Source organism: Micropterus salmoides, unplaced genomic scaffold (assembly GCF_014851395.1).
Source record: "Micropterus salmoides isolate LMB-PRFRI ecotype aquatic unplaced genomic scaffold, ASM1485139v1 Ms_hic_scaffold_10, whole genome shotgun sequence".
NCBI lineage: Eukaryota > Metazoa > Chordata > Actinopteri > Centrarchiformes > Centrarchidae > Micropterus > Micropterus salmoides.
The window spans coordinates 36,055,047-36,082,307 of record NW_024040041.1 but is presented as its reverse complement, the minus strand read 5'-3'; the positions used below and the strand labels follow the sequence as shown (position 1 = coordinate 36,082,307).

The following is a 27,261-nucleotide window of genomic DNA, read 5'->3' as shown; positions in this document are numbered from 1 at the left end:
GTCCAGCGTAATACCATCTGGACTGCTGCACATGAGACCCCTGCAGTGGTGGCTAAGGACCAAGGGTTTTTCCCCGAGGGGAAATCCTCTCCGTCTGATTTGGGTTACGCGCAAGTGTCTTCGTTCCCTATCAGTTTGGAAGGAAACTTGGTTCCTGTCCCAGGGGCCCGTGCTGGGAGGGTCTTGTCGCCGGCTGGTCATTTCGACAGACGCCTCCCTCACCGGCTGGGGCGCGGTCATGGACGGCCGCTTTGCAAGGGGATCCTGGCAGGTGCATCAATCCGAGTGGCATATCAACTGTCTCGAGATGTTGGCGGTGTTCCAGGCTCTAAGGAGTTTCCTGCCCGATCTCCAAGGCCACCACGTCCCGGTTCGTTCCGACAACACAGCGATGGTGGCCTATCTGAATCACCAGGGCGGTCTGTGCTTGCGCCCTCTGTACAGACTGGCGCGTCAGATCCTCCTGTGGTCCCAGCAGAGGTTACTATCGCTCAGGGCGATGTATCTCCCGGGGACGCAGAATCAGGGAGCAGACCTGCTGTCGAGGCAGGGGCTGAGGCCCGGGGAATGGAGACTTCACCCCGAAGTGGTGGAGCTCTTATGCGAAGAGTTCGGCCCCATAGAAGTGGATCTGTTTGCGTCTCAAGAGACTAAGCACTGCCCGCTATGGTTTTCTGTCATTCCTCCAGCCCCGTTGGGTCTGGACGCCATGGTACATTCGTGGCCGAGGCTACGTCTGTACTCTTTTCCCCCAGTCGCTCTGCTCCCGGGGGTTCTGGAGCAGGTCCGCCAGGAAAATGTCGACCTACTGCTTGTAGCCCCGTTCTGGTCAACCCGGGTGTGGTTCTCGGACATCATGATCGCTCCTGGACGGCCCGCCGTGGCGGGTCCCTCTGAGGAGAGACCTGCTGTTCCAGGCGCAGGGCCGGGTTCTTCACCCTTGCCCCGCCATATGGCGACTGTGTACTGGCACAGTACCTAGAGGCGGGTCTAACAGCCGGAGCAGTCGAGACCCTCCTCAGCTCCAGGGCCCCGTCCACACGGATCCTCCATGGTGCCCGGAGGATGAGACCGGCGACTCGGTCCAAGGCTCCCACTTGGGATCTGGCGGTGGTTCTTGGGGTGTTGGCTGAGGCTCCCTTCGAACCCCTGGAGTCAGCTGAGGCTAAGCACTTGACCCTCAAGATGGCCTTTCTCCTTGCTATCACCTCTCTGAGGAGGGTGCGGGATCTCCAAGCGCTTTCGGTTTCCCCGCAAGCCTGGAGTTTGCCCCGGGGAATATTAGGGCTATCCTGCACCCTCGTTCAGGATACATCCCTAAAGTGCCTTTCTTGTGCGGCAGGGTCCACAGTGCTGCAGGCACTTCATCCTCCACCTCATGTGACGGCGGAGGACGGGAGACTTCATCTGCTCTGCCCTGTCAGAGCACTGAGTATTTACACTCTGAGGTCCTCCCGTTGGAGGAAGGCTGACCAGCTGCTAGTGTGTTTTGGGTCCCCCAGGGCCGGGCTCCCTGCATCCAAACACACTATTAGCAACTGGATTGTTCAGACTATTTCCCTGGCCTATCAGGTGCGCGGTTTGCCTTCACCTGTGGCTGTGAGGGCTCATTCTACCAGAGGCATGGCGGCCTCTCGAGCCCTCCTTTCCGGGGCCTCTGCAGGATGTTTGTGTAGCGGCTGGCTGGGCCACTCCGCACACATTCATTCGGTTTTACAGTCTTGACCTTCCTTCGGCACCTGGCACTCGTGCGCTCTCCTCTTAATCGTGCCACTTTATTGCACACTGGGGCAGGCGGGGTTTTCGGCACGGTTTAGTGGGTATCTCGTTCCCATAGTGTCGTAACCGACGCAGTTCGAGTTCCCTCGAAGGGGAACGTCACGGGTTATGTATGTAACCCTGGTTCCCCGAGAAGGGGAACGAGACACTGCGTCAGCCCGCCGCACCTCTCTCCCCACCTGAAGCGCCTGCTTCATAGTTTAAGCTAATCATGAGTGTGTACAGGTGTGCTTTATACTCCTCCGGTTATTCCGTCACACCTTACCGTTCTAGCAACAAACCAATAGGATTGAAGTGATTTCATTCACGTTCAGACCTATAGTGTCGTAACCGACGCAGTGTCTCGTTCCCCTTCTCGAGGAACCAGGGTTACATGCGTAACCCGAGACGTTACTGCCGGAAACTTTTATTTAAAAAAGAGGTCAATCTAATGTTGCCAGTTAAGAAACAATTACTTTGTGGGGCTTTTACTTTAGAAAACTAGGCTGAGTCTTACCTTCCTGTTTGCATAGAGAGGGGGATTTAATTTTGAGAAGCCTTGCTCATCTTGACTTTCTTGTAATGTCGTGTAAGAAATTCACTTTCAGTGTGAACTTTTACCAACATTTTTGTTATCAACAAAAACAGACACCAATTAGAATGTGCGTCAGAGATCGGTGCAAAATACAGTCCCACTCTGTTACCAGAACAGAGACCCGAGCTGACATGAAACCATGTAACAACTGACTTTCACCTCCTTTTGGACCTCCTTTTATAGCTCTGTTTCTTAGCTTCACATACTCTCTTGGCTCTCTTTTCTGCTGATCTGGAGCTGGGAAAGTCCAAGATTTTCACGTGCCTCAGTCGCCACTACGACCGCCGCTTTCCATCCTTTCAGCTTTTTAGTGGATTTTTATCTCTTTTATTTCACTATGACTTCTCTCTGTTTTCCAATCTTTCAGCGTTTGGTGGACTTTTATTTAACTATGATTGTTTCTGACTGCACTGCTGTCTGGTTGTTTGACTGCACGGCTCCTCCTCTCTGTGTCCTTTGCATGCCCTCTGCTCCCCCTTACTGAAGTAACCTCTTTAAATGTGCATGTGGCACCAATGATTAATCAGTTCATTTTAATTTAGTTATAAACCCCTGGACTTTAATAGCTACTGTGTTTCAGAAGGATTTCTGCTGAGGTCCAAAAGGTTCTGCACATTCAAAATCTCTCCCACATATCTGTTTTCTCATTGCAGAATAACTTGGTAATGTTTAGAGACAAAAGGTGTAATATTATTGGAATAAAATTGCAATCTAATGAGAATAAAGTCATAATATTTCAACCAAATCTTCCTGCTGTGTACTCTTCTGTACATTACCCTGAGGTTGTGCTGATTCTGTTGTCACTGAAACTGTGGTGTAAAAATTCCAGCTTTATTAATCACAAAGGTATACGCAAAAAGGAAAGTTCCTGATGCATGTCTCAAAGAATGAATGCAAATAGTGACTGACAGGAAAAATAGGATTTATATCACTCTGCTGCTTCCTGAATTCTCAGCAGCATCCGGAAAGTCTCGGTATCTACAGGACGACATGTCAGGATGACCTCTGTGAAATCAGAGCTCTTTGTATACAAGAAATCCTTTATGTAGGACGTGAGCTGTACTTTTTACATAGGCTACGGCTTTGCTACTTTGCGCATGATTTATATACCCGATTGACTTCCATTTCATTGGCAATAAATAAATTGCTTTATTTTTAAGAATGGGTTTGGTCATTTTTAAATTTAGTAGTAAGGGGTATTAAAGAAATGTATCGCGTTCTTTCACAAAGGTTTTATGAAAAACATTTGATTTCATGCATATACAAGGATCAGAAAACCTTTATTAATCTTAACCTTTTCATTTCACATACTGACTATGAAAACGGGAAAGAGTTTTGCTAGTAATCCTTTAATACAGGTAGTAAATAGTGACTGTAAGAAACACAAGACATTTTTTCTGTTTCACAGTCAAACTTTATTACAGTGTTGACAGATACAAGGCTTTTACAAGGCATTTGAATGTATGTATGTATGTACGAATGTATTTGTGACAAATCCATGAGAAACTGTGTAGATCTTATTTTGACATTGTAAACATTTTCTAGTAGACACCCAAAATTATAAACGTAAAACCCTGAAAATGACCACAGAACTTTATCAAACATTCATTAACATCACTGTAGAAAAAACCATTTCAAATAGTTTATGTGATTATGTGACAGCAAGTTTAACAGAAGAACCCATATACCACTGATGCTTTCTGATATTACCATTAGTAGAACTGTTAGAGAATTAATCAACTTGTTATATATATTGTCAAAAAGAGAAAATAGTTAAAGAGGCCACCACCAAAATGATTTAGCAACATTGTTGGACTGTGCTTTCCCACTTCAGTGAGTGGAAAAACTTCCTCAGCCTTTAACATTATTAACACACAGGTACACAGTGCTGCCTTTATTGCCTGCGTTGATGTTTCTTTTGACGACAGTGGCACCAGCCTTCTCATACAGTGGAACAGCAGCTGGGTTGAGAAGCAGGGTGCTGCCCTCAATGGGATTGTTGTCTCCCTCTGTCGTGTGCCACAGGTACACCTTGTTACCTCCGGTCCCCTCGTTGAGGTTAACATTCACTGCCGTGTAATTCTGCTGCTGAAGTTCCTGATACTCCGTGCCATTGGTGGAGATTTGCAGATCCGTGAGTGCAGTCTTGGGGTTAGTGGTCTGGCGGTACCAGATGAAGACAAAGGCTCCCCCTGCACCTCTATTGGTATCTTCATCCATACGGATGTAACCTTCCTGAAAGTAGTCGCTGTCTGACGTGTAGCAATCAGTGGCAGTGACATCACAGATGTACGTTTGCGTCTTTCTCTTCACCCAGCCATAGATCCGGCTCCCTCCAACATTGCGGTTCAGATCACAGACCAGTCTCTCCCAGCCATGGCAAAACTTGCGAGCTTCCCCTGCTGCATCTGTAGTGATATCAATGTCCACTATGGGAGTATCGTACTTTGAGTTGCCTCTGAAGTACCAAAGGTAGAGACGATTACCTTTTGCTCCAGCATTTAGGTCTTTAGGGATCTTCTTGTAACCTGACTCGGCCAATCCTACTGCCATTTCATCATTGAATGAAACTTGAACTCTGGTGATGGGGGCTGAGTTGCTTAATTTTTTGTACCAAATATAGATAACGTTTCCTCCTGCCCCTTTGTTCAGATTTACATTGATTTTCTTGAAGCCTTGTGATTGGAGCATTTGCTCCTCAGCTTCATCAAGAGACACATTAAGGTGTGTGATGTTGTTGGCCATTGTAGGTAACTGCATAGAAGACAGATAAATCATGGGTAAGCAGAACAGAAAAAGTTAGCAGCATGCCTTTTCAGATGAGCTCCAATAAAACAATGACAAACTAAAATATCAGTTGTCAAGTGGATCACCATAATGACTAATAAAATAAAATGAATAATTACCCATTTACCCTATTTACACTGAATATAATCAATTAAGATCTGACATTTAAAAATGTCAGGTCCATAACAAGAAAATAAAACATTCTTCAAAACACTTACATATCTGCTGACAGGGAATGTTAGGCAGTAAGAAGTCAACTCATCTGCTGGATTCTGCTGTTCTTGCCACACATAAGCAGCCTTTATATAGAGGAGAGATTCTGTGGCTCATTGTGCAATCACTACCTGAGAGGAGTGGTATTCCAAAGAATTCTAGCTTGTGTGCTTGTTGTGGCAGGAATTGAAATATTTGTCGGTTTAGAAAAAACAGAATTCTTTGGAATAGCAGGCGAGGCAGCGAAACAGTTTTTCACACTATGATGGATAAAGCAACGCTATGTAATTCACCACTATCGTAAATAAGGACAGCTGTATGTGTGCATTTGTTATGATTACATAACGATGACAAACTAGCAAATCGACTACTTTACTGACACAGCCAAACATCAAGCAAGCGCGACAATAGAAGATACAGCAATACTCCTTACCAGGGGCAATTCTAGGATCAGACCTTTCTATCCCTAACCCGTGTTGGGTGGATGTTGTCCCACGTCTGAGCTCAGAGTCGGTTCAATGGACTGTGCATCATTCTGACGCCACTTTGTGGGGACAGAATTTCTGTCTAACCTCCAAACTGGACACCACCACCGTACAGATTGCTACCAGAAATCCATTCATTCATTTAAAAAGACAACAAGGATTTCAAATGGTTTTTCAGGTTTCATCAAGAAAAACAAAATCTATCACAAGAGGAGGTGAAAGCACTCACGGAACTGATGAATAACCAACAGATTGTAATTAAACCTGCTGACAAAGGGAGCTCAGTGGTAATTTTAGGGAGGGAACAATATCACAGAGGTGCATCGCCAGTTAACAGATAAAAATGATTACAAGAAATTGGAAAGACCAATCTATTTAGAATCCATCCCACTGGTGCATGACATATTGGAGACTTTAAAAAGCAAAGGATTTATTAACAATAAGCAAAAGCAATATTTAAAAGGAGACGCTCAATTGAGAGAACAGAGGTTCTACATTTTACCCAAGATCCACAAAGAACCGGACAAATGGAGTAAACCGTTTGAGGTGCCTCCGGGTAGGTCCATTGTCTCGGACTGCAGTAGTGATAGCGTCAAAAACCTAAAAATTTTTCACGATGGACGTTGACAGCTTGTACACAAATACTGACACCAGAGCAAGGTTATCGGCAATGAATAAAGTGTTAAACGACTTTTAACAGGGAATATTATTTGCTAATAAAAGGCACAGCAATGGGCAAACGATTTGCCCCAGCCTATGCAAATATTTGTATGGCCAATTGGGAGGAAGAAGCTCTGTCTAAATGTCTGAAGAAGCCTCTGAATTTCCTGAGATATTTGGATGATATTTGGGGAATCTGGACTGATTAGAGGGAAGATTTTGAACACTCATGACCCTTCCATTAAGCTGAAGCACGTAACTGGCGGGCAATCTATCGATTTTTTTGGATACCACAGTGTATAAAGGAGCTTCGTTTACACAGGATCAAAAATTGGACATCAAAGTGTACTTAAAAATCACAGATACACATGCCTTATTGTTTTCACCCCAAACATACCTTTAAGGGCATCATAAAACACAGTTATTGCGATTTTACCGGATATGTACACAGGAAACGATTTTCGGGAAGCAGTCAACATTCTGTTTGCAGCGTTACGGAAACTACTCCAGGTCTTTTCTGAGTTACTGCCGCAAGTCATTCCACATTGGTAAACAAGCAAAACAATAAGAAATGATTCCTCACTTCTTTTTAATCAATCAGTGCAATATTGAACAGCAAATTTAAGGCCAATTTTAAATCAATAATCGAAGATTTGGGTGTTCTACAGAACCATCAAATAATCTCGGTTTATCGGAGAAACAAGGACCTCTCTCAAGGACCTATTGGTCAACACTAGACTCAAGCCCACGCGAAAACCCAAAACTGATTGTCTATTTGATCTTCTGTTGTAAATGTGGAATGCAGTACATTGGAGAGACATAAAATTCAATCTCAACTCGGATGATGCAACACAGATACAATATTAAATACAGGAGGGAGATTCATACTCCTATAGTTAATCATTATGTCACACATGGCTTACAAAATCTGAGAGTTTCAGGGATTCAAAGTAATTCATCCTGGACAGACGCTGAAAGAAAGAAAAAATGGAAAGGAAATGGATCCATTTACGAAGTAATAAAAAAGTAAATAAAAAATATAACTAACGATTGGACAATCCTACATTTACTTTTCAAGGCATGTCAGAGAAACCCAATAACTATAATCCATGTATCTACTGACCACTGCAGGATTATGATTATTATTCTGATTGACAATATTAATAATTGTATCCCCTGCCCAGCAACTATCCTAACCTCAACCACCTCTGTCCTCTTGCCAAAACCCAACCTTGACAAAATAAATATCAATGTGTGCATTTAAAAGCCAATAAATATCAATATAACTGCATATATAAACAAACAAGTATCAATATACTGCATTCAAAAACATAAATATCATTGACAGAGGGTAAAATCATATAAATATCAATTAACACCTACACTTCAGGGGCATATAAAACTTTAGCTCTTTAAAAAGTACACATCTATATAATTGTACACAGCATTAAGAATCTTAGAAATCAATTAATACCATTAAAAACAAACTAATATTATTTAAAAATGTACTGAAACATGGGGTGTATAGAGCTAAGCTCTAGGAGTAACTACTAACTAAATTATTCAAAGTTCAATGGAAAACACCTTTAAAACCAAATAAATATCATCAAATAATGGATTAAAAAATATTTTCCTATAGCTGATTAAGGATAGAAGAGAGAGGTCAAAAGTACAGTACTTTATATTAGACTGGGATTCACAGGAGACAACTGAGCCAAGAGGAAGAGCCTCCACCTCCCTCACTGAAAACCAATCCCCCCCCCCAATCCCCATCTAGGTCACCCTTATCTCCAGACACCCTTTCTCCCCTCTACCCCCTGTTGGACTTCACTGATCACATGGAAGACCTGGTTAGAGCTGGGACCAAATTTACCCCCTGCACCTTCCCTTGCTCCACTCCCATTTACCATAAACCCCCCTCACCGTCCACCTCCACCACTGGCTCTAAGTCCTCCAGGTTTGACACGTGTCACAAATACAGCGCCCAACCAGTCCTCCCGCTCCACAATGGCGAAAACGCCCAGTAAGCTCTGTCTGATATGTGCTGGGTCCAGGCTACAAGGAAAATAGCACTCATGACTCTTCCCAGGACAAACCGGGGCCCAGTGTGCTGGTAGTCTTCTCCATCTTTATCTTGATAGGTAACAGAAAAATCATGGTGAATGTGTTAAGAAAGAGGAAGCACTCGACATATCCTGCAAATTTAGTATTAATTCCTCGTCAGCCACAGCCTGTCGAAAAAAGTGGGCCAGATAATGTTTTTAACAAACTAAAATTAGCTTTGTTAAACGTTAGGTCTTTCGCAGGAAAAACATTTTTAATCAATGATTTTATAATCACTCAATCTTAATTTCATGTTTTTAACTGAAACTTCGTGAAGCTAGAGTGCATAAGAGAGGCGGTGGAGCTGCCATTTTGTTTAATGACTCCCTCCAATGCAAAAAGATGTCTTATGGGAATTTTGCTTCTTTTGAATATGTGGCTCTTCAGCTGAATTCCTCTTCTTGAGCTATTTTCTATATATCTAGAGGCCCCCTAAATACTGTGCAAACTTTTTTGATGACTTTGGTGAACTGCTGTCTATAATCTGTATTGACTTTGACTGTGTGGTTATTGTTGGTGATTTTAACATCCATGTTGACAACACCCAGGACAGAGGGACTAAAGAACTGTGTTGTGTTCTTGATAATTATGGACTGACTCAACATGTGACGAAGCCCACGCACAATAAGGGGCACACTTTGGACTAAAATGGTTTGAATCCTACTTAAAGGATAGAGACTACTTTGTGTCTATAGGTAATCACACATCTGAGCTGACAAAAATGACATGTGGAGTTCCCCAAGGCTCCATTTTAGGACCTCTTTTGTTTAACATTTACATGCTTCCACTGGCTCAGATTATGAAAAACAACTAAATATGTTACCATAATAATGCAGATGACACACAGATTTACATAACCATTTCACCAGGGGACTATGATCCCATACGGGTGCTGAGTAACTGTAGCAGGTCAACGGCTGGATGTGCCAGAATTTTCTTCAATTGAACAAGTATAAAACTAAAGTTATTGTTTTTGGAGCCAGGGAGGAACGATTGAAAGTCAGTACTCGACTTCAGTCTGTAATGTTAAGAACCACAAATCAAGCCAGAAATCTTGGTGTAGTCATGGACTCAGACCTGAATTTGAGGAGCCACATTCAGAAAATTACAAAGTCAGCCTACTATCACCTGAAGAATATATCAAGGATTAAAGGACTTATGTCTCAGCAAGACCTGGAAAAACTTATCCATACATTTATCTTTAGTTGACTCGACTACTGTAAAAGCGACCTTACCGGGCTCCCTAAGAAATCCATCAGACAGCTGCAGCTGATTCAGAACGCTGCTGCTCGAGTCCTTACTAAGACCAAAAAAGTGGATCACATCACTCCAGTTCTGAGGTCTTTACATTGGCTTCCTGTATGTCGAAGAATTGATTTCAAAATCCTGCTGTTAGTTTATAAAGCACTAAATAGTTAGTTCTCAGGTCTGGGGCAGGTCTGCTTTCTGTCCCCAGAGTCAAATCTAAACAAGGAGAAGCAGCGTTCAGTTATTATGCTCTGTATATCTGGAACAAACTCCCAGATAACTGCAGGTCTGCTGAAACTGTCAGTTCTTTTAAATTAAGACTGAAGACTTTTCTTTTTACCATTGCTTTTAATTAAATATTTACACGGTGAGAAATGAGTAGGTAATTGAGAGAAGATAATGAGAGTGAGATTGAACAGAGTGAAGGAAGTGGTCTTAAATCTCGCGCCTGAGTGATTTGCAGGAACCTCTGTCCACCTGTAAATGCGCAGGTGGGTCCAGAGTATAACTGGATCAAAGTGGCCTGCGGACAGACATGTCCTGGTTTCTCTGTAGTGTCTGAGGGTTTTTGGGGTTTCAGTGGACCCAAAGATTGCTATGGACCCGAGTACAGACTAGCTAGAGAGAGTAGATTAAGTTTACTTCTCTGTTTATTCTCTTTTCAAAATAATTGTAACTCAATTATTTGCTCAACTCCTCAGCCTGTTTTTATTTTCCATTTAACTCTTTCAACCCTGATTGTACAGTGCACTGTAACTTTTATTATTTTTTTATGTATTTTTTCCAATTTCCCTATGTTGCTTTTAAACTTTTTTATACTTCCCTGTTGCTTTTATGTTTTATGTAAAGCACTTTGAATTACCTTGTTGTTGAAATGTGCTATACAAATAAACTTGCCTTGCCTTGAGCAAGGCCGCCTACAACAGTAGCCTGAAGCTGCCAGCTACAACTACACTCAGGCCATGTGCTACTATACTATTCCTATTGTGTCCAGTCCACGCAAGAGGTATCATGCCATCAGGCACAGAAACCAGGCACTCCTCAAGCCTTTAAAACAGGCACCACCCACATCTGTTTACTTGTCTGTTGGGTCATGGAACTGCCAGTCGGCAGTCAACAAAGCTGACTTTATCACTGCCTATGCTAAGACATTATCTCTTGGGCTACTGGCGCACACTGAGACCTGGATCAAACCAGAAAACTCTGCTACCCCCGCTGCGCTGTCCACTATTTGCTCTTTCATCCACACCCCACAATCGTCTGGGAGGGGGGGGTGGGACTGGGATTCTTAATTTCCAACAAATGGAAATTCACATAGCTGCTACCTCCGAATCAATATGCCTCCTTTGAATATCATGCTATCCGCTCCGGTAAAGGTCTCTGTGATTGTCAAATACCGTCCACCAGGACAAATGGATAACTTTGTGGAGGAGCGAGACATGCTGCTGTCTTCGATACCACAGCATCACTGTCCCCTACTTGTCCTCAGTGACATGAACATTCACTTAGACAATTCGAACTCAGCAGACCTCCTGTCTCTGATTCAGTCCTTTGATCCAGATCCTTCCCGCCAGGCGATCCCACCGTCTCGGCGCGGATCACGGACTGTCTATCAGACATATCTGCATGGATGAAGGCTTGCCGCCTTCATTTAAACCTCTTTAAGACCGAATGAGCTACCACACGCCATCAGAGCAGGGGCGTCCCTCTCTAACTTCAAGAAGCTCTAGAAAACTCATCCCTTCCGAGAACACTTCCTCTTATAACACCTCTAACTCCTAACCTCTTACATGCACTTCCTGTCCTCTTCTTCTTCTATCCCCTACAATGATCTTGTATTGATTGCACTTTTTGTTAACTTCCTTCCCTAGGTATCTACCCCATTGATGTGATATGTACTGTGAGCTCTTACTAGTATGTATTGTCAGTTGTAGATCTGTAGTTGATGCTCTGTTGATGCTTGTATGTTATTCCTCAAATGTAAGTCACTTTGGATAAAAGCGTCTGCCAGGAGTAAATGTAAATGTCTCCTCTAGAAGACCGGGAATCAGGCCGACAGCTGGCAGGCTGGGGGTCAGGCAGACAGAGGCTAGCTGGTTAATGCTAATGAGCCGTGCCAAGGATGTGAACTGGTCGTAGGCTAATGACCCAGATCCTAATGGATCCGGGTGCAGACTCGTTACCAGCAGTCTGTTACACCAAGGACGTCTTTCCAACCCTTTTCTACTTGTACCCATAAAACTTGAGTTAGAATCCAGCCACTGGTTCTGGCAGTTCTCCCGCTGTTTCCTTTTAAATACCGGACTTCTTCTCTGCTTTCTTTCCTCGGTGCCTGTCTTTAATATTTTCACTGAAGACTTCAGGAGGATGGCCTACAGTTTCAGACAGGCTATTATTGCTCCCACCAAGGCGCAAAATGTAGCAAGAGAAGGTTTTCGACTTGGCGCAAATGAACTCAGCCCAGCTGCTGTGACAACGGCGTATGCCGTGATAGTAATTAGGTGCGCTGAGAGTCCAGACAGTTGTGACGCGTCGTGTCGATGAGTTTTACGGTTTAAACATCTAAAACCTGAGGCGCAGCCGCTTGCTCTGTTTGGGACTGTGAGCTGCACTTTACCGGAGCTGCTCAACTTAAGGTGCGTGCGGTGAGTGTTTTCCAGTTGGTTTCGGTTTCACATGCAGTCTGTGCAGTGTGTCAGTCAAACGGTCTAAAGGGGATCATTCCTGCAGAGCAATAAGTAATGCCCAGCAGAGTATAGGGCAGGTAGACTTAAAAGATGTTATGAATTATGGGAGAGATTCTGAATGTGCAGAAAGTTTTGAACAGGAGCAGGAAATCTGCTGAAACACAGCATTTATTAAAGTCCAGGAGTTTTTAACTTTAATTAAAATGAAGTCATTTGAGGTGAAAAGGTGCCACATGCACACCCCCATGCAAAAGACACAAACTAGGAGGGAAGACTGAATCATGCCTGCAGGTGTGCTGACTCAGCAGGGCTTTAATTAAATTAGAAAAGTTGATCTACAGGAGAAATATTGGCATAAAAGCAATAGCTACAGAATGCCTGAAAGCCTCACTGCATTATATTCTAGACATTTTTATATTTTGAATTGTCACCTGCTGAATTTTGTGTTCTCCTTTACATAAATAACGACAAGACGGGAATTTTAACCAGAATGCAGGAAATGAAGTCCTCAATGCTTATATTTTTCTGGGGGAGGACCCCCAGACCCTCCTCTTCAGTCATTTCCACTATTGAAACTAAACCAGTGCTGTTGCATTTTAAGACCTCTACTGTATACTGCAAGAAAACAGTCTCTGGGTTGACTCAGTTTCTGGAGGGGAATCGGTTTGGTCTCCTAATTTAGGCTCTGATGTTGAGGTTGACAAGTATGCTGATCACACTTATTCATTATTGACCACGATTACTGACTGTATTTCTATCCATACATGCTAAAATTGTGAGTTTGGCTGCTGAACATTTAAAACAATTCTTGAGGATAGGGGAGTGATGGCCCCTACCCCTGAAGTGGACTTTTTAGGGTTGGGCATGGGGCTGGGGGGCGCCATTTGAAAATCTCGCCATTGCTGGTCACACTCACATGTAAGTATTCCAGACAGCTGGATAATATTTACATATCCACTATTTATACATATTGTGAAAGAAAGAGAAGCTCTACATGCTTTCTCTCCCATTTTATATTAAAACATCCCGTTTCCCTCAGGGCCAGCTGTCAGAGGGCCAAATCATTCCACCTCAATGTCTTAACTCCTCTGGGCTGTGGCGCACCTGGAGACTCCTTATTTAGTAACCGTTTAGTCAAGATCAGATCAGTTATTCTGAAAAAGAAAAGAAAACTGTTGTATTTCAGCACCTCTGTGGAGCTTCTCCTTTGTTAATGAAATTTCATTCACTTGTTATTTATCAGAATCAGAATCAGCTTTATTTGCCAGGTATGCGTACACATACGAGGAATTTGACTTTGGATTGTGCATTGCTCACGATGTGCTTACTCATACAATAATAAAATCAGACACAGGCTACAGTGTAGACAACACAAATATACACACTATAAACAGAAACAATATAGACAGATTGAGACAATAATGCAGTGAGCAGAGTACAACGGATGCAGGAGTAAAATTATTATTATCATGTACATGTCGGACGTGGATGCGATATACAGGTACACATACATATACATGCATACATTTACACATGTACACAGTGTGATGGAGCATATTGCAATGGATGTTTATACAATATGACAATATAACAGTATGAACAGCACTGAAATCAGTGCTTCTTTGTTCGCCTTTGACAGTTTCTCCTCAGGCTCTTTCTGATTCTTGGGCTTCTTGCCTTTGACAGCTGTTTGATTCTCATAAATAATAAATAAAGTCATAAATAATAACTTGCAACACAAACTCATCAACTGATCTCACACTGCACATGCAAGGCACGAGAGGCTTGTATGATCTTAAAAGAATGAGACAGACATATCACAATATTAAAGTATATTGGGTTTATCAGCATTTTTATTAGGTTTATCCTAATAAATAAATTTTAATATAATCAAAACAGACAACACTAAAGATAAACATACAAATGTTTTCAGCACTCTTTACAGTTTGACACCAACTTAATTTACAGGGTTTTGATGTATCCATTCAACACAAGTAATGTTATGATGTTTTGTTGAGGGTTGCATTGATCTGATTTGTTGAATCAGTATCGGTGCCGACACTGACCTTATTTATTTATTATTTATTAATTAGGATCCCTATTAGCTGTAGCTGAAACACAGCTAGCAGAATACAGCTATTCTTCCTGGGGTCCACACAGACACCAAACTCTATACAGTGTAATTACAGAAAATCACACACACTAACACGACCAAGACAATACAACCATACACAATCACAATACAACACACTACATGACCCAGCTCTCATCAGTAAAACCAGAAGAAAAAGAAAATAAGAGAAACTTTTATCTAAACAATACATTGCTCTATCTGGAGTCTAAGCGTCCTAGGATGAGGTAAGCTATCCAACGAAGGTTAAAATGAAGGGCAACTGGACTTGGTTGAAGCTACTGGAAGACGTTTCGTCCCTTATCCAAAGGACTTCTTCAGTTCTGACTGACTGGCAGGGAAACTCAGCTATTTAACCTCAGTGGGGTCGTTATCTCGGGTCATCGATACCGCTGGTTCGTTAGTGTTCCTTGTTGCTGTGACGACAGTCGTTACAGTCGTTGAGACTACCTGTGGCCAAGACTGAACGACCATCGTTGGTATCTTCACCTGAGGCCAATAGGTTACGTTTGTTGAGTTTCCTGGGCAGTGATGAAAGGACAGCATTGTAAGTGGGGGATAAGTAAGGTAAGCTGTTTCCCCAGGAGATGCTGTTTCAATGACATTTTAAAGCTATTTTATCTGCTCTCCAGAATAATATGCTCAGGCAGAGTGTTCCATGCAACCATAGCTCTATAGATTACAGTTTTCTTCATCATGCTGGTTATCGTTTTGGGTAGTGTAAATCTACCCTCAGTAGCATGCACATCAGAGCTCCAACATTACTGTCTATGTAATACCCTTGGTAATTTAGTAACTGAAATCTTTTTTATGAAACAAAGCAAAGAGGCAGTACATCTATCTTTTACCTTTAACCAGGTTAAACAGCTATACATTGAATTTACATTTGTCCTATATGAGCATTGAAGTGTACAATGTGCTGCTTTATTCTGAGCAACTTGCAGTTTTTTCATCTGCGTCATCGAGGCACTGGACCAAACCACTGAGGAATATTCCAAATGAGACGGAACTAATGCTTTAGTAATCTGTTCCCTTGTATTTTTTGGTGAAAATTTAGAGCATCTCCTAATCACTAAAAGACCTCTTCCCATCTTACTCACCAATTTATCAATATGCACTGCCCATGATAAATTACTATCTATTGTAATACCTAAAAGTTTAATATCTTGAACTTGTTCAACTGCAGCATCATTAACATACAACTTTAATCTAGTGTCGCGGTGGCAGCCCGGCTGTTGGTGAGTGTCCTGTTTCTCCTGTGCCCTCTCTCTCTCTCTGTGTGTGTGCTCGCTTGCTCCGCAGCAGGGAGCCAGCCTGATAAGTTCTCCGGCGTTCTGGGTGCGTGTGACGGCTTTTTGGTTCAGTGCGCCCTGGTGTTTAAGAGGCAACCAGTGTCTTTCCAATCCGACGAGGTTAAGATCTGTTACTTCGCTGGGTTACTCCGCGACTTTGGCCTGGTACGCAGCCGTCAGTGAGGGCCAGCCTCCCGTTCTCTCCTCCTACTCCTCCTTTGTTGAGGAGATGCGGAGAGTCTTCGATTGCCCGGTGCGAGGGAGAGAGACGCCTGGTCGCCTCCTCTCCCTCCGCCAGGGTGATCGGAGCGTGGCGGAGTACTCGGTGGATTTCCGTATTCTGGCGGCCAACTCGGGTTGGAACAATGAGGCTCTCCGGTGCGTGTTCCTGGACGGCCTCAATAACCGGATTAAAGACCTGCTGGCCGTTAGGGACACCTCGGAGGGTCTCGATGCTCTAGTCGAGGTAGCCACTGATCTCGACAACCGCCTGCGGGAGAGAGAGATGGAACGTGCCGCCCACGCTTCCTCCTCCTCCCGCTCCAGCCTCACACCGTCTCGGGTCTCTGCCCTGCCGTCCCCCGCGCTCCGATCGGCCGTCCCGCCTGTGCTCCCTGCTCCCCCCGCACTCTCTGCCCCTCCGTCTCCCGAGCCCATGCAGCTAGGCCGTACTCACCTCTCCCCGGAGGAACGCGAACGCTTCCGTCTCGCCGGGGAGTGTTTCTACTGCGGCAAACCTGGTCACTTCTTGTCCACCTGCCCTGTCCGCCCAAAAGCACCTGCTTGCCAGTAGGGTTGGGACTACTGGAGAGCAGGGTCCCCTCTCCCAACCCCAGCGTCCTACTCGATGCCTCCATTACCTGGGGGAACGTCACCCATCCTCTCAGGGCCTTGATTGACTCGGGCGCGGACGAGAACTTCCTGAATTGCCAAATAGCTCGCCGGCTTAAGATTCCCCAGGTCCCCTTAGATACCCCCCTTCACGCCACGGGTCTAAACGGCCAGCCTCTCGCCACCGTCACCCACCGTACTTATCACTTCTCACCTCCAACAATCACCACGAGTCCCTCGCCCTCCACCTGATCTCTTCCCCTGCCGCTCCTCTGGTTCTTGGTCTCCCCTGGTTAATCTCCCATAATCCCAATATCGATTGGTCGCGGGGGAAGATCAGGAACTGGAGTACTTCTTGTTATTCCTCGTGTCTCCATCTGCCCGAGCCCCTGGTAATTCGGTCCCTCCTGTCTCTCCTCCGCTCCCTCCCGATGTCTACCATGATTTGGCTCTGGTTTTCAGTAAAGACCAAGCCCTGTCGCTACCCCCCCACCGCCCCTACGACTGCTCCATAGACCTCCTCCTGGACGCTCCCCTCCCGTCCAGTCATCTGTACAATCTGTCGCGACCAGAGAGGGAGTCTATGGAGCAGTACATTAAGGACTCCTTAGCCGCCGGCATCATTCGCCCTTCGTCTTTCCCCTTAGGAGCGGGCTTCTTTTTTGTAGCCAAAAAAGACAAGACCCTCCGCCCTTGTATCGATTACCGGGGGCTCAATGCCATTACCATTAAAAACAAATATCCCCTCCCGCTCATGGATTTGGCCTTTGAATCCCTCTCCCGGTCCACCATTTTTACTAAACTGGATTTACGAAATGCCTATCATCTGGTGCAGATCCGGGAGGGGGATTTGGGGATTTCAGCACCGTCGCCGCCCACCCTCACCGCTAAAAGACTGAACTCCCGTCAAGCCCGGTGGGCCCTATTTTTCAATAGGTTCAACTTCTCCCTCTCCTACCGTCCAGGATCCCGAAACACCAAGCCAGACGCTCTCTCCCGACTCCATTCCCCTGACACTCCCCCGAACCCCCCGGACACCATTCTGCCCCGCACCTGCCTCATCGCCTCTATAGTTTGTGAGGTAGAATCCGCTGTCCGCCGCGCCCAGTCCACTGAACCCGGCCCTGGCCCTCGAGCCTCCTAACCGCCTCTATGTCCTGTCGAGTGTCCGCTCCCAGGTTCTCCAGTGGGCGCACGCCTCCAGATTCAGTTGCCACCCCGGGATGGCCCGTACCGTCTTCCTACTTCGCCAGCGATTCTGGCGGCCCTCCATGGATAAGGACTGTCGGCCCTTTGTGGCCGCCTGTGAGGTGTGCGCCTGTGCCAAATCCTCCCATCAGCCACCCGCCGGTCTCCTCCACCCCCTCCCGGTCCCCGGTCGCCCCTGGTCCCACATCGCCTTTGACTTCGTCACCGGTCTCCCCAGATCCAACGGGAACACAGTCATCTTCACCATCGTCGACCGTTTCTCCAAATCCGCCCACTTTGTCCCCCTACCCAAACTCCCCACTTCCTTGGAAACCGGCCACCTCCTCATCAACCATGTCTTCCGTCTACATGGCATCCCTCAAGACATCGTCTCCGACCGGGGGCCGGTTCACGTCTCAGGTCTGGAGAGCCTTCTGCCGCGCCTTTGGTGCCACCGCCAGCCTCTCTTCAGGTTACCACCCCCAGACCAACGGGCAGGCCGGGCGGGTCAACCAAGACCTGGGGGCGGCACTCAGGTGTGTGGCGTACAGAAACACGGCCTCATGAGCTCTCAGATCCCCTGGATCGAATACGCCCACAACTCCCAGGTTTGCGCTGCCACTCCTATGTCCCCCTTCATGAGTTCACTGGGCTACCAACCCCCCCTGTTCCCGTCCCAGGAAGCAGAAGTAGCGGTCCCCTCAGTACGGGCCCACTTCCGCCGTTGCCGCCGCATCTGGAGGGAGGCCACGGCTGCCCTGCAGCGCACCGCGGTCCGCAATTGCCGGTTGGCGGACCGGCATTGCACACCAGCACCCGCCTACCGGCCAGGACAACAAGTGTGGCTTTCCACCAGAGACCTCCCCCTGCAAACTTCTTCCAAGAAACTCGCCCCCCGGTTCATCGGCCCCTATCCCATCGAGGCCGCCATCAACCCCTCCGCAGTTCGCCTGACACTCCCCCCTCACCTAAAAGTCCACCCGGTCTTCCACGTCTCGCGGATCAAGCCCGTCTCCACCAGCTCCCTCTCTGTACCAGTGGCAGTGCCTCCCCCTCCCCGGATGGTCGACGGACACCCCGCTTACACTGTGCGCCGCCTCCTGGACGTGCGACGTAGAGGCGGAGGCTACCGGTACTTGGTGGACTGGGCCGGCTACGGCCCAGAAGAGCGCTCCTGGATCCCTGCCAGTCAGATCCTAGATCCTTCCCTCCTGTCCGACTTCTACCGAGCTCACCCGGACAATCCGGGGGGTCCGCCTGGAGGCATCCGTTGAGGGGGGGGGGCCCTGCACCTCGTTAACCTCCATCCCCAGCCGCCGCACCTGCCAGCCATCAGCCTCATCACAACCAGTATATCTACCCTGGCTTTCCACTACATCCATGCTCGATCGTCGCAGCTCCTGACCTGGTGTCGCCGCTTCGTTCTGGCTTTTTCTAAAATTCCCTCTAGCTTCACGTCCCCATTGCCTACTAACCCTGTCTCTCTGTTTCCCCCTGCCAGGTTCACTCACCTCTGCCTCCCAGCTTGGCCAGCCGGGCTCGCTCGCCTGCCTCCTCCTCTCGCCGCCTCCACGACGCCCTCCGGCTTCTCCTCTCGCACCCCGCCTGGACCCCAGTCCCCGCACCCTCACCTATCCGTCTGCCAGCATCCCTCAAGCCTCCAGCCTCTCGGTTCCCCGTCTCCTCATCTGCCTCTCCCCCTCCTTTCACCCGCCCTCGCCTCGAACTCCCTTTTCCTCAATAAACCTCTTTTTCAAACCCTCAGCGTTGCGTTTGGGTCCGTTCTGTCTCCCACCGTTACATCTAGGCTCTTTTCTTAAGCAATGATTTGTCCCAAATACAATGCTCTTTGTTTTAGGGACATTAAGAACTAGTTTATTTGTTACCCAGTCAACCACAGATTGCAATTCCCTATTTAAATCTCTTTCAAGTTCTTCAGTCGTGGGTTCCGTACTAGTTTGTTTCTGTCAATTTCCTTAAGCCAATCATCTGACATTTGAGTCAGAGCAGTTTCAGTGGAGTGCCCCTCTCTAAGCGCATGCTGATAATCTGATAATCTAAAAAACAATTCTCTCCATAATCTTACTTAAGACAGGTAACAGGCTAATTGGACGACTATTAGGGCCCAAAAATGATACATTTCCATTCTTAGATAATGGTATAATCTTTGCAGTTTTCCAAGTTTGTGGACAAACACATTTCTCCAAACTCAGGTTAAACACATGGCAAACAGGAATGGCAATCAAGTCTGCTACTAGTTTTAATAGTTTCCCCTCCAAATTATCGATACCTGATGGTTTGTCTTTACATCCAGATAACAATTTTTCCACATAGCTTACATTAACTTCAGTAAATTTGAACTTACAACTTTTGTCTTTCATAATGTGATTGGTTCTTAGGTCATGTGATTGCTTATTGTTAGTTTGATCCATTTTATTCCTAAATTTGTTTACTTTACAATTAAAATAATTACTAAAGAAATTAGCAATATCAACTGGTTTAGTAAGAAATTTTCCTTCTACTTCCAACCAGGATGGAGTTGATTTGCTTGTTCTACCCATAATAGCATTAAAAGTATTCCACAGCTGTCTATTGTCATACTTAAAATTATTTATCACGTTTTCATAATACAACTTCCTCTTCCTTTTATTCAACTTAGTTACATAATTTCTTAGCTTGCGGTAAACTTGCCATTGATGTGTAGCTTGACTCAATTGCCATTCTTTTCGCTAGATCTCTCTGTATCATACAATCCTTCAATTAATCATCAATCCACGGGGATCTAATATTTCTGACTGTCCTTTTTATCACAGGTGCATGTTTATCAATGACTTTCATCAATAGCTTATTTAAAGCTTCAAGTGCTTCATTTGCATCATCTTTCATTAACACACATTGCCAGTTTATTTTTCTTAGGCCCTCAATAAAACAGTCTTTACAAAAGTGTTTGTGGGATCTCTTAAAGATGATCTTAGGTCCTGCTGTAGGCAAGTTTGTCTTCCTCACTATTGCCACTAAGTTTTGATCACTACAACCCACTGGAATAGATACGACTTTGGAACATAACTCTGCTGAATTAGTGAAGATGTGATCAATACAAGTAGATGTTTTGGATCCATCACTTTCACAACACACTCTTGTAGGTTTAGTCACCACTTGTGTTAAACCACATGCCTCTGTGACAGTAATAAGCTTTGTGTTAAGTGGACAACATCCTGAGTTCCAGTCAATATTCAGATCCCCCAAGAAATAGATTTCATTATCATGATCACACACCTTGTCTAACATTTCACACAATGGCTCTAGATAATTGCAATTTGCACCAGGTGGCCTGTAACCACACCCTACCAATAGGGCTTTAGATGGGGAACATGTACTTGAAGCCACAGTGCTTCTATATCTGTTGACAGTAGGTCCTCCCTTACTCTAACAGGTATATGATTTTGAATATAAATGGCCACCCCGCCCCCATATGCATTTCTATCTCTTCTATATATATTATATCCTTGTATATTTAATGACGAATCTTCAAATGTGCAATCTATATGAGTCTCAGATATTGCTAAAATATGTATGTTGTCTAATAGCAGGAATTTCTTGAGTTCCCCCAATTTATTTCTCAAGCTACATCTATTTATATGAGCTACCTTTAATCCTTTTTTTGGTAGTTTAGTTGATGTCAACATTTCTACTCATTTCAGTTCGGAAGTCAAATTCTCTGTTTATCAAGTGATCTATATTAGAGTTGCAGCCAGGCCGTCCTTCATTCTGATAAAAATCATTACTACACACACACTTAGATACCGACATCCACAAACAAAAACACCTCTCACACACACCCATTCTCTTAAAATGAATACAAAGTATCAACCACCTCCCACTCACCCCAGGACTGTACACTTTCATACATATATTTGTACCTTGCAATACCATCCTGCACCCACCCAAATAAACAAACACCAAAAGAAAAAAGACAAGGAGCCAAGCCCTGGTTTTATCAGCCCTCACCCCGACCCACCACAAACCCTCATAATCCATGATCATTTAGGGGAAGTTACCCCTTAACTCCGCACGTCAAAGTTTATAACTAAAATTTCAAAACATTTAGAATAGATCAAAGCAAAGTGGGTGAGACCCTCTCGTTGTATCTGTATCGCAGAAGCAGTATGTTGTCCCTTTAAATGTCTTCACTCAACACAAATCGTCAACAGTTACAATAGCCTCCGCTAACTGCTGACACCCCAGCCAAAGCACCACTAGAGCTCGCAGGGAAAGTAAGCTTGATAAGAACCAACATATTCATTAACATCAGCACTAGTCAGCCTTGGTGATTTCTTAGGCTACATACCAGACATTTTGGGGTTGGGACCTGTCTTTTGAAGAAAGTCCTCTGCCTTAACCGGGTCATCAAAAAACTTATGTTCATGTCCTCTGGATAACTTAATAGTTGCCGGATAGATTAGGAATGCAAGCAGGAACCATGGTGGTATCTGGATGGTAAGGTATTGTATGGGATTAGTGCCTTCTATTCCTTCAGGCAGTCCATGAACACAGATGCTGTTTCTTCTGCTGCGGTCTTCAAGATCTGCTAACTTTGCTTCAGCTGACTTTATCGTGCTTGAGAGTAAGGTTGAGGTGTGCTCTACTTTTTCTGTTCGTTTCCTTAAAGTTGCTTAAAGTTTCTTCTTTTAATAATGATATATCTAATTGGAGAGAGTCAAAGCGCTGCTCAATCCGAGTAAATCTCTCTTTAGAAATCGCCTCCGCTCTGGAGAAATGTTTGTCAAGCTCAGCGTCCATCATCGCTGTCAGCCCCTCACGTGATTCCATTTTTGTCTCCAAGGCCGGCTGCTGGCCGTTTAAACTGGTTGTAGTTCCACGCGGCATTACCAAACAAACCAGCTAGGAAAAATTTTAGTAGAACTTGCCCCCTTTTTCACAAATGATCCAGTCGATGAATAAAGTAAATGATTAGACTTTGGAGGATGGCATTGGAGGAGGATTTGTTAGGGACACCTGTGCAGCCACCTTAGCCTACGCAGCCATCTTAATGAATTATGGTTGCTGTCATGATGTTGTTGTAATAAAAGGCAGCAGGGGCTAGCTCAAATAGTGGCATCAGCAGCTACCACCTGAGGTGCCACTATTTCAGCTAGCTGTCTCTCATGAAAGGATCAGGTTTTGGACAAACATCATAAAGTGACATCAGACAGTTTTCTTTCCCCCTCCATTGATTTGCAGTAGTGCGCTAACAGAAGCTTTATTCACAATAAAAGCACTTTAATGTGAAGCGGAAGACGTGTACTGTGAAAACTTAAGCTTGTCATGCTAACATCCTTACAGGCCCGGCGCCAGGATAAAGTTACTGAGGGGGCAGTTAAAAATGGCGAGGGGGCAAATCTTTGTATAGTAAAACAGTAGGTTATCCCCATAGGCCAGTTTCCACATGTATTTTCATCCTGCTGGTGCTTACATTCTGCATCCTGCTTACATTTGTAGTGACCTTTATAGACACGAACAGTTCCCTACGTTATAGTCTAAACACAGCTTAATTTAAATGCAGCATGATTTAGAAGAATGACTGACTATTGCAGTGATTTTATAGCCGCTAAGAATAAAAATTATAATATAAAATAATAATTAATACCACTAAGCTACTGTTGTTCTGCTTGTTTTTTCAGACTCCATCCAGACCAGTACACATACAAAAGTTTAAAAGTGCAAACAAAAGTATTTACTGGAGAGAAACAATTCTAATTCTGATGATTTTGGCTGACGTACTGCTGACGTATTGCGGTAAGCGTGTCGACTCATTTCCGTTTCCGGTGCTTGTGTGTTGGTACCGCGTTGTGCTGCTCTCGCTAAATAACAATTACATTTGTTTGATTACAGCAGCCAACACTTATTCTCTACAGTAATTTTGCCTAAGCACTCACACTTCTTTCCAGCATCTCCTGAGCAGCCAGGAAGGGGAGGCTGGGTTACTGTCCGAAGGAGGAATAGTCATAAGCATTCAAAGCCCACGGGGCACCATCAACCTGTTCATGTTTCTAACAGATTTTCCCCACTCAGCAACACACTTTGTAGATCATTGGCAGACTTTCTGGGGAAGACCTGGTCTGATTCGAAGAGACGGCATCCATCCGACTTGGGAAGGAGCAGCTCTCATTTCTAGAAATCTGGCCAAGTTTATTAGTGGACCAAATCCACGACAACCCAGAGTTGAGACCAGGAGGCAGAGTCGCAGTCTAACATACTTCTCTGCTCCTCCATTCCAGGAGTTCCTTAGTGAAAATCCTATAGTGGCGGTGTCTGCCCCCCGACCATCGAAATTATTCAAAAAGTTAAACAGAAGAGGAGCTGTGCATAAAAACCTCATAAAAATTAAAACCACAAGAGCAATAGTGCAAATGAATAGGAGAGTTAAATGTGGACTCTTAAACATCAGATCTCTCTCTTCTAAAGGTGTACTAGTAAATGAACTAATATCAGATTATGATATTGATTTATTTTGTCTTACTGAAACCTGGCTGGGTGATGGAGAATATGTTAGCCTAAATGAATCCACCCCTCCCAGTCATATTAATACTCACATTCCTCGAGGCACAGGCCGAGGAGGTGGAGTTGCAGCTATCTTCCACTCTAGCCTACTAATCAGCTCTAAACCTAAACCAAACTATAACTCATTTGAAAGTCTTGTTCTTAGTCTTTCACACCCAAGTTGGAAATCACTGCAACCAATTCTTTTGTTATAGTGTACCGAGCACCTGGCCCGTATTCTGAATTCTTATCTGAATTTGCAGAGTTTTTGTCAACTTTAGTCCTTAAACGGACAAAGTTATTATTGTAGGGGATTTTAATATTCATGTGGACGTTGAGAATGACAGCTTCAGTACTGCGTTTATCTCTCTGTTAGATTCCATCGGCTTCTCTCAGAGTGTTCATGAACCGACTCACTGTTTTAACCACACCCTCGACCTTGTTTTGGTGTATGGTATTGAAATTGAACATTTAGTGGTGTTCCCACAGAATCCCTCTTTGTCCGACCACTGTGTGATAACTTTTGAGTTTGTATTGCTGAACTACACGCCATTGGGCAAATTAAAGCAAGTATCGCGGAAACTTGAGAGGAATTGGCGTTCCACCAAACTGGAAAATTCTCGTTTAATTTGGCAAGATAGTCTTAAAACTTATAGGAAGGCCCTCCGTAATGCCAGAGCAGCGTACTACTCGTCATTAATAGAGGAAAATAGGAACAACCCCAGGTTTCTTTTCAGCACTGTAGCCAGGCTGACAGAGAGTCACAGCTCTATTGAGCCAAGTATTCCCATAGCTCTCAGTAGTTACGACTTCATGAGCTTCTTTAATGATAAAATTCTAACTATTAGAAACAGAATTCACCAAGACCTGCCCTCAACTGGCACCAACTTATCTCTAAACTCAGGAACCTTAGAAACAGCTGTAGAACCAGATATATGTTTAGACTGTTTTGCTTCCCTCAATCTTTACCAACTAACTTCAATAATTTCTTCATCTAAACCATCAACCTGCCTCTTAGACCCCATCCCGACTAGGCTGCTTAAAGATGTTTTACCCTTAGTCAGCACTTCTATACTAGATATGATCAATCTATCTCTATCAACAGGCTATGTACCACAGTACTTTAAAGTAGCTGTAATTAAACCTCTTCTGAAAAAGCCCAAACTTGATCCGGATGTTTTAGCCAATTATAGACCGATATCTAACCTTCCATTTCTCTCTAAGGTTCTGGAGAAAGCAGTTGCTAAACAGCTGTGTGACTTTCTACAGAGCAATAGTTTATTTGAGGATTTTCAGTCAGGATTTAGAGCTCATCATAGCACAGAGACAGCACTGGTGAAAATTATTAACGACCTCCTTATTGCATCAGACAAAGGACTTGTCTCTGTACTGGTTTTATTAGATCTTAGTGCTGCATTTGATACCATTGACCATCAGATCCTATTGCAGAGACTGGAACATTTCATTGGCATTAAAGGAACCGCTCTAAGCTGGTTTAAGTCCTATTTATCAGATCGATTTCAGTTTGTACATGTTAACGATGAGTCCTCCATGCACGCCAAAGTCATGGAGTTCCTCAAGGATCTGTCCTCGGACCAATCCTGGTCACTTTATATATGCTTCCTTTAGGCAATATTATCAGGAAACATTTCATAAACATTCATTGTTATGCAGATGATACTCAGTTATATGGTTCCTAGAGTTTCCAAAAGTAGACTAGGAGCCAGAGCGTTCAGCTATCAAGCTCCTTGACTTCTCCCCTTTCCAGTAGTCTTGTGCTTTCTCGTCCCTCTCCTCTCTCCTCCTATCACTTCCTGCAGGTGTTTCCGGCTCTGGAGCTGTGGAGTCTGGATCTGTGGTTGCGGGTCACCTGCTGCCCCCGTGTTCCTGCTCGACACCCTCTGCTGCAACGACTATTGTTACTAGTTCTATTATTATTATTATTGTTATTATAATCATTAACATTACGATTGTTATCATTAACACTACTATAAATATCTGTACCATTTTTCATTTAGTCTATAGCAACATCACCTTTACTGTCTGTACCTCTGTGTGGATATTGTGTAGGCTGCCTCCCTCCCCTCTCTCTCTCCTTACATCCCTCTCTCTCTTTCTCTCTGTTCCTCTCTTTCCCTCTCTCTCCCTCAAATTCAAATTAGCTTTATTGGCATGAATGTGTAACAACAATATTGCCAAAGCAGCATACAAACTATGTAGAACAATCAACCCCATAGATTATTATTATTAAACAAGTAATTAAAGCGTGTGTGTGTTTGTTAGAAAGATTTTAATATAAAATATAAGTAGATAATACCATAAACGGAATTAATAGTAATAGTGTATTAATAGACAAAAAATAAATAAAAAATATGAATTGATTAAATAATAATAATAACAACAACAATAATGAATTACAAAAATAAATCAGTATGAAATGTAAAAACAAAACAATTACTAAAATATCAAGCAATCAAAATAATAATAATTTGAAAATTAGTCTGAGTTTCCACTGGTTGTCCTCACTTCATGGCATGAGGAGACTATTTTGCAGTGATTATTTCTGCTTGCTGATAATTTGGTTTGGTCTGCTTGAGTTGGTGTTGCTGTCCTGAGGCTGTTGGGGACTAGTTACTGCAGAGAGCCTCAGGACCAGCTGGCTGAGGGGACTCTTTTCTCTCTCTCTCTCTCTCTCCCCCCCCCCCCCTTCACCCCAACCGGTGGAGGCAGATGGCCGCCCACC

The 27,261-nt window shown here is 44.3% G+C and overlaps 1 protein-coding gene across 1 annotated transcript; it reads right to left on the bottom strand.

Annotated features, from left to right (window-relative positions):
• Positions 1 to 3,793: 3,793 nt before the first annotated feature.
• On the bottom strand, positions 3,794 to 5,416 carry LOC119895945. Its single transcript, XM_038709370.1, has 2 exons — positions 5,359 to 5,416; positions 3,794 to 5,107 (listed from the first exon to the last, which is right to left on the bottom strand). The coding sequence occupies exon 2, from the start codon at positions 5,096 to 5,098 to the stop codon at positions 4,205 to 4,207; it is 894 nt and encodes a 297-aa protein (XP_038565298.1). The 5' UTR covers positions 5,099 to 5,107; positions 5,359 to 5,416; the 3' UTR covers positions 3,794 to 4,204.
• Between the last annotated feature and the right edge of the window lie 21,845 nt (positions 5,417 to 27,261).